Raw genomic sequence first — 6,134 nt, 5'->3', positions numbered from 1 at the left:
GTTTTATACAGATTAAAGAACTGGTAAAAAATGTATTAATTCCATTATACTACTATATTTTCTACTACTGAACGACTTCAGTATCAGTACAGTGAAGAGTCGCGCATTTGTACCACTTCCATTTCCTTTTCAACTAAAGCAATTGCAGTTAAATCCCATATTTTTTTATGAAAAGCTGAAAGCGCATCGCTTTTCATATAATCTACTTCCCCAGATACTGATGGTACACAAATAAACAGACTCGCTACGGTCGCGCTCCTGGGCAGGGATAGAACTTTAAGCAAAGCATCTTATATCTGGAAAAACAATACTAATTTCCGCTGCCGTCTCCGAAGAGCATTACCTGTCGGTCGCATAGAGGCAGAGCTACAGAGTCGGTGAAGTTAGTCGACAATGACGTTGGCGCGAGCTCTGCCGAATAATACACAGTGTCACCGTCGTGCACGGGCTGAACGTTGGCGAAATTCATGAAGTTAATCTGAGGGTCGAGCGAGGCGTAAGGCTCCGGCACCGGCGCAGACAGAAGACCGCACGCGTCGTGTGGATCGTGCGAACGCATGTGAAAGTTCAGATGGCTGCTCTGCTTGAAGCGACGACCACAGACTGGACACTCGAACGGCTGGATGTTGGTGTGCGTGCGCATGTGCTGGCGCAAGTGGACTGACTGTGAAAAGCATTTGCTGCATATGACGCATTTGAACGGTTTGATCTTAGTGTGCGTCCGTAAGTGCTGGTCAAGGCCGGCCTTCTGGGTGAACGTTTTGGAGCAGAATGAACATATGAACGGGCGGATCCCGGTGTGCATTCTCATGTGCTGTTGCAGCCCTCCTTGCTGGGTGAACCGCTTTGCGCAAACAGAGCACTGGTGCGGCTTGAGCTTCGGGTGCATATATCGGTTATGCTCGTCATACTGCGCGCTATCCAGGAACACCTGTCCACAAAGTCTGCATGGGAAAGTGATACTGCTTCCCAGAGTCAGCTGGCTCGCCAGGCTCGGCAATGACGAAAACCCTCTATCCAAACGTTTTTCGCAAACCTGACAACGCAAGGCCGCTTTTCTTCGCTTTGTGTGCTTTTCATGATAGTGCAAGGAATATTCGCAGCAATTGAAGAAGATTTGATGGCATGAACTATCCGGACGAAGTAATGATGGCAGTGTGCAAGTGAATGGACCCCTGAGAAAAAAATTGTTTCGTATTATAGAATTAATCTAGACTATTAATCTAATATAGTTCTAATTTAATACAAAATGTTGTACTTGAGAGATATATTGTAATTTAATTAAAAAATAAGATGATTGTGTCAGGCGATGGCCAAGTTGACCTATTTATTTAAAATATAAAAGATTTTTAATATTGATAAGGTCACTATTAGATGTTGCTAATTACGTAATAATTTAAGGCCGCAATCCCCAGAAAGCCCCAAAATAGCGCATAATGGAAACCATTTTTTAACATCTATCTTTAAAAGATATTGCGAAAAAATAAGTACCCCTAACTTTTACAGTTGGAGCCATGTTAATCATTCAATCTACATAAAAATGTATGAAAACTGCTTACCAATACTATTCAACACACAGAACAGGTAAAAGACAAACTGTTCTGTGATTTAATATGACATAGTTCATTATCATTTTCGTAAAGGAAATTGAATTATGTTCGTATTAAATTAAAAATGCTTCTAATTCTGAATTTAAAATATGGAGATTTTGTGCGAGAGAGGTAACCTAGCTCCGCTCAATTCCTCAATTCCCTTGGCTCGGTCCCCAGCCTTAAGACACAAGAACCCTTTAAGTTGGGACTGAATAAATTGACCACCTTGGCATCTCGCAACTTTTAACGATACAAGAACCTGAGTTGCGAGACTTGGCTTTTCTTACAAGTTATGTTTTTAGTGGCATCTTGATCTCTTCTGTTCAAACAAATCTCTGCTAGACCTTAGCCAACAAATTCTTTACTAATATCACCCTATAATATAGTCTCTACTTTAATATACATGTAAATTGTAATGTTCAAATAGTATTTTCAGTTTCATTTTTCTACACTAGTACCAATTGTGGAATATGCTTATTATAATTATGCTAACAATCATTTAATTTTTATAGCTGTTAGTTTTACTAATAAAAAATAAGGGTAGCCAAAATTTTATTGGAATTGGAAACAGAGGAATCACAGGATCAGAATTGCCGTCCTTTAAGAAAAATGTACTCGCTTTTTTTGAAGGGGCAGACGTCTTATCGTCCTGTAAACACCGCACAAGGAAGCTCATGCCATATTTTACTTGAACGCGTAGGAAAGTACTTTGAAAACACCGTAGGCGAAAGCCGGACATCCAAATAATGGGGATGATATCTCAATTTGTGATGCCTCATGCAATAGTGGAACAAATTCGGTAGAAAATACACAATAAAGCGTCTCTACGAAACCAACCAACCTACGAACCAAACAATTGCACGGGCATATGTCTCCAGGTAATACTGAGCTGCACCAGAACAGAGATGAGAGTGATACTTCAAAAGTGACCGGAGCTGTGCTTTGTAGAGTGCTAGAATGAGTGGCACGGCTTTAAGTATCGCTTTGTTTATGAGCCAAGTTTCGTCGAAGCCAATGTGGCTTTTCTTTTCATATGACCGCGAAATTGGCAATCGGTCGAGATTTCTAGTCCCATTATTCCGATACTAGGTGAGTTAAGTAAGTTAAGTGTTGTCAATGAGCGGTGATGATGATACGAGAAATTGGCTTTTTAATGGTAACACGCAAACTTGAGTCTTCTCGGGGTTACATTTAACAATTTAACTATCGCTGGTGTTCTGCTACATGGGCGTCGAATAGGCAACCTGACCACCTAGACACCTGACCAGGCAATGGTCGGATATTCCAAGAGGTGCGTCCAAAGAAACCTGTTAACTATCGGGATGTATAGTCATCAGAAGATGTAATACGGACGGCATGTGGCTATCCACGAGGCGATCCGTGCAAGTAGATCGCCTATTGCCAATGAGAGGATCCGTTTCTGCGTTACTAATCCAGGTCCCATGACCTGTAGACGCATGCGTAGATGTGGACGCTGTCCTGTTGCGGCCAGAGGTAGACAGGTTTCTACACTCAAAATTCAAATCACCGAGACGACGATAATAGATATCCTCCCCAACGAACAGACATAAGTCGAGATATCTTCGTCTCCGTAAAGAGTAGAAGCAAAGATTGCTTCGCCTTCTCAAGGTGTTCAAGGACGGCGTTTAAATTGGAGTGGATTCCCCTAATGTTGCAATTGTTTATATTAAGCATGAAGAGGGGTGTCGTGGTGTTTCTGCCTCATTCGTCTTCGGAAAAGCTCCGTTCTGTGTCTTCCCTAAAATAGGCGTACCTATTCTAGCCCGTCGAAACAGGCGGCCCGAGCGATGATGATCGGGGAAGGATCCTGGCATAATATTTGTTTAAGACCGTTGTCATATTGTGGTGGAGCTAGGAGAGGAGGGACACTAACCTATGCAAAACATAGCGGCATAAGTACATGACGTACGGGACGAGCATGTCCCGTTCGTGATGTCGTCATAGGTCGGTAGCGTGACTCGCTGGCCACCTTACTTCCGCACACAACCAGAAACGAGTACCTCAAGTCCACCGAAGGTTTCTGCTGTCGGCTCTGGGTCCTCCGCAGCACTCCGTCGAGTCTTGATCTTTTAGCGCTGAGCGTATCACCTTCACCCTCAACCTTCACGAGCAAGTAGGACGTGTCGGCGTCGAAGATGCGCCTTGTGATTCCGTCTTTTTCTACACTTTGCCCGCTCTCATCAGCCTTACTTATTTTCAAAAATTTAAAGTCACATATGTCGGCGAACATCTGTAGAGTGTAATAAAAATTATCACAAAGATTTTCTAATGAGCGGTTTTGTTCGATGATTAATTTCTAGGTCTAGTTCTAGGATAAGCAAGATACATATATAGATATACATAGAATTAATACTAAAGAAAGAAAGTTCACTCCACAGATTAGTTATACATAAAAAAGATCCTTGAGAAACGTACTTTAATTGAAGGACATTGGTCACGGTTGTATTTGAGCTTACAGAGGATTGTTTGATTATGAAATTCGATGATAGGAATCAAGCTAAAACACTATTTCGAACATTCCCATTGATAATTGCGTGAAGCGACACAATGGCGTACTGAATCTTCAATAATTTGAGCAGCGTTGTGTTTTCGGGCCTTACCAGGCCAAAGGTGAGGGCTATTATCACATATTCTAGAGTTTTGGCCTTTATTAAATTTTCTCAATAGCCTGGGCTACGCAAAAAATTAGTAATATATAGTATATTATACTAATCAATTATAAAAATTGGATGATCGATTATCATTTGTATAACTGTTTTATGTTTTTTAACAAGCTATTAGCACAGATGGATTCTTACGTATTAACTTCAAGCATAATAATGCTATTTACATGTCAAATCATCGTAGTTTGATTGTATTGAACGATATTTCCCGATATATAATGTATAATAAAAATTACAATCAACAAATTAATTCATAAATCGCTGCTTCTTATCTACCACCGTTTGTTTACCTAGTAGCTGAAGTTGGTGAGCAAACCCAGCGCGATAGATACCTTTTAGGGTAAACCTTTAGGGCAACCAGACGCCGCTACCAACAAAATATGTACAGCTCTATAGGGATCCCTGGCTATGTTGGTTATGTCTCACTTGGAATGAACAAAGTATTTTCGACATCGCATCGAATTACATACTTAAATAATGTAGGACTAATAAGTCTAGAGGAAATTAACTATGCGCAATACAAAAATTGGTAAATACTAAGTACTTCATCGTTATTCGTATCAGCAATTTGTTCGGCTTCGCTGTACAAAGTCTCCCCGTCGTGATAAAATTTCGAATGGTTGTGTAAAGCAACTGTATTGTAGAAGGTTTTCTTACAAATGCGACATTCATATGTTTCTATTTCTTCTTGTACTTTCGGGACATCCTGTAAATCGAGTATCGGATTGACTACATAATATATACAACCTTGCTTTATTACGAAATATTCTTGAAACGGTACACCGTTAGACCGTGGGGCTCTGTTAGAATTTATGTCTTACCATTCCAGAGTTCCCTGTTCAGTGCGCCTTTCAAACGTTATATGCTTACTGCGAATTCCTTTTAAAATGGGGCTAGGTTACCTGTACAGTTTCTCATAAGTATTAAAACATTGAATTAGTTTTCGTTAAGACCATTTCGAGTCTTGAAACCGGATTCAGCGCTGATGTTATTAAATTCGTACGTACGTATTCTCTAACGTTGACTATACCAGTAGCCACACTTTCTGGTGTGAATATAAAATTAACTGCTCTCTTTGATCAAACCCTAGTATATACCTACTACCTTCCTGAAAATTATAAAAGGTTTGAGCTAAATTAACTTTATATAGATATATATCGATGTTTGTTCCGACTAGTTAAAATTAGGACATTAAAATCCCTAACGAGGAGATACTGCTTAGTTTCGATGTGGCGTCTCTATTCACTACAACTATACCAGTGTACCAATAGCAGAAACTGTAGATATCATTAAACTACATTTAGTCTCGTACAACATACCTACTGAGTACATGGGATTAATATAGTTCTGCCTAGTGGCTACTTCCTCTAGCGAGGGGTTTCTTTCTCCAAATAGATGGAGTAGCAATGCGCTCATCTATAGCACCAGTTGTGGCCAACATATTAATGCAACATTGCGAGAGCGAAGCGTTGAGGAGTACGCCATTAAAATTGAGATACTGATGGAGATACGTAGGCGGTGTATTTGCCATAGTGCCTAGAAAAGAAACAAAGGAACTACTGCACACTTGAACTAAATACACCCGAGGTTACTCTTTACAATAGAGGATGAAAAAGATGGAACCTTCTTGGTGAAATACGAACCTAGTGGAAGCCTGGTGCATATGGTATTAAGGAACCCTACACATACCATACATATCTAAAGGCAGATTCCCATAACCATTCGCGCACTTCGTTTGTGCGATTCCCAATTTCTTGCGACAAATTAAGTTCCCAATTGTTACACGTGTGACAAGTGTGAAACGGCAATGGCTACAACTGGCGACCAGAGTAACCGACTGGCAAACGCAACCACAAAA

At 40.5% G+C, this 6,134-nt stretch overlaps 1 protein-coding gene across 1 annotated transcript; it reads right to left on the bottom strand.

Annotated features, from left to right (window-relative positions):
• Nucleotides 1–5,692, bottom strand: LOC126978907 (zinc finger protein 90-like). Its single transcript, XM_050828027.1, has 4 exons — nucleotides 5,600–5,692; nucleotides 4,821–4,982; nucleotides 3,614–3,843; nucleotides 1–1,175 (listed from the first exon to the last, which is right to left on the bottom strand). Exons 1-4 carry the CDS (start codon nucleotides 5,690–5,692, stop codon nucleotides 311–313), a joined length of 1,350 nt encoding a protein of 449 aa, XP_050683984.1. The 3' UTR covers nucleotides 1–310.
• Between the last annotated feature and the right edge of the window lie 442 nt (nucleotides 5,693–6,134).

Source organism: Leptidea sinapis, chromosome Z, assembly GCF_905404315.1.
Source record: "Leptidea sinapis chromosome Z, ilLepSina1.1, whole genome shotgun sequence".
NCBI classification, from domain to species: Eukaryota; Metazoa; Arthropoda; class Insecta; order Lepidoptera; family Pieridae; genus Leptidea; species Leptidea sinapis.
The sequence above is the reverse complement of the archived record's forward strand: the minus strand, read 5'-3'. Positions and strand labels throughout refer to the sequence as shown.

What these genes read in the sequence shown, in the direction of transcription:
- LOC126978907 (XM_050828027.1), bottom strand. Translation starts at nt 5,692, where the DNA reads ATGAGCGCATTGCTACTCCATCTATTTGGAGAAAGAAACCCCTCGCTA. An exon ending in ATATTAATCCCATGTACTCA is followed by an intron (nt 4,983 to 5,599) that starts GTAGGTATGTTG and finishes CTCGATTTACAG; the next exon opens with GATGTCCCGAAAGTACAAGA. An exon ending in AAACCTTCGGTGGACTTGAG is followed by an intron (nt 1,176 to 3,613) that starts GTACTCGTTTCT and finishes TTTTTTTCTCAG; the next exon opens with GGGTCCATTCACTTGCACAC.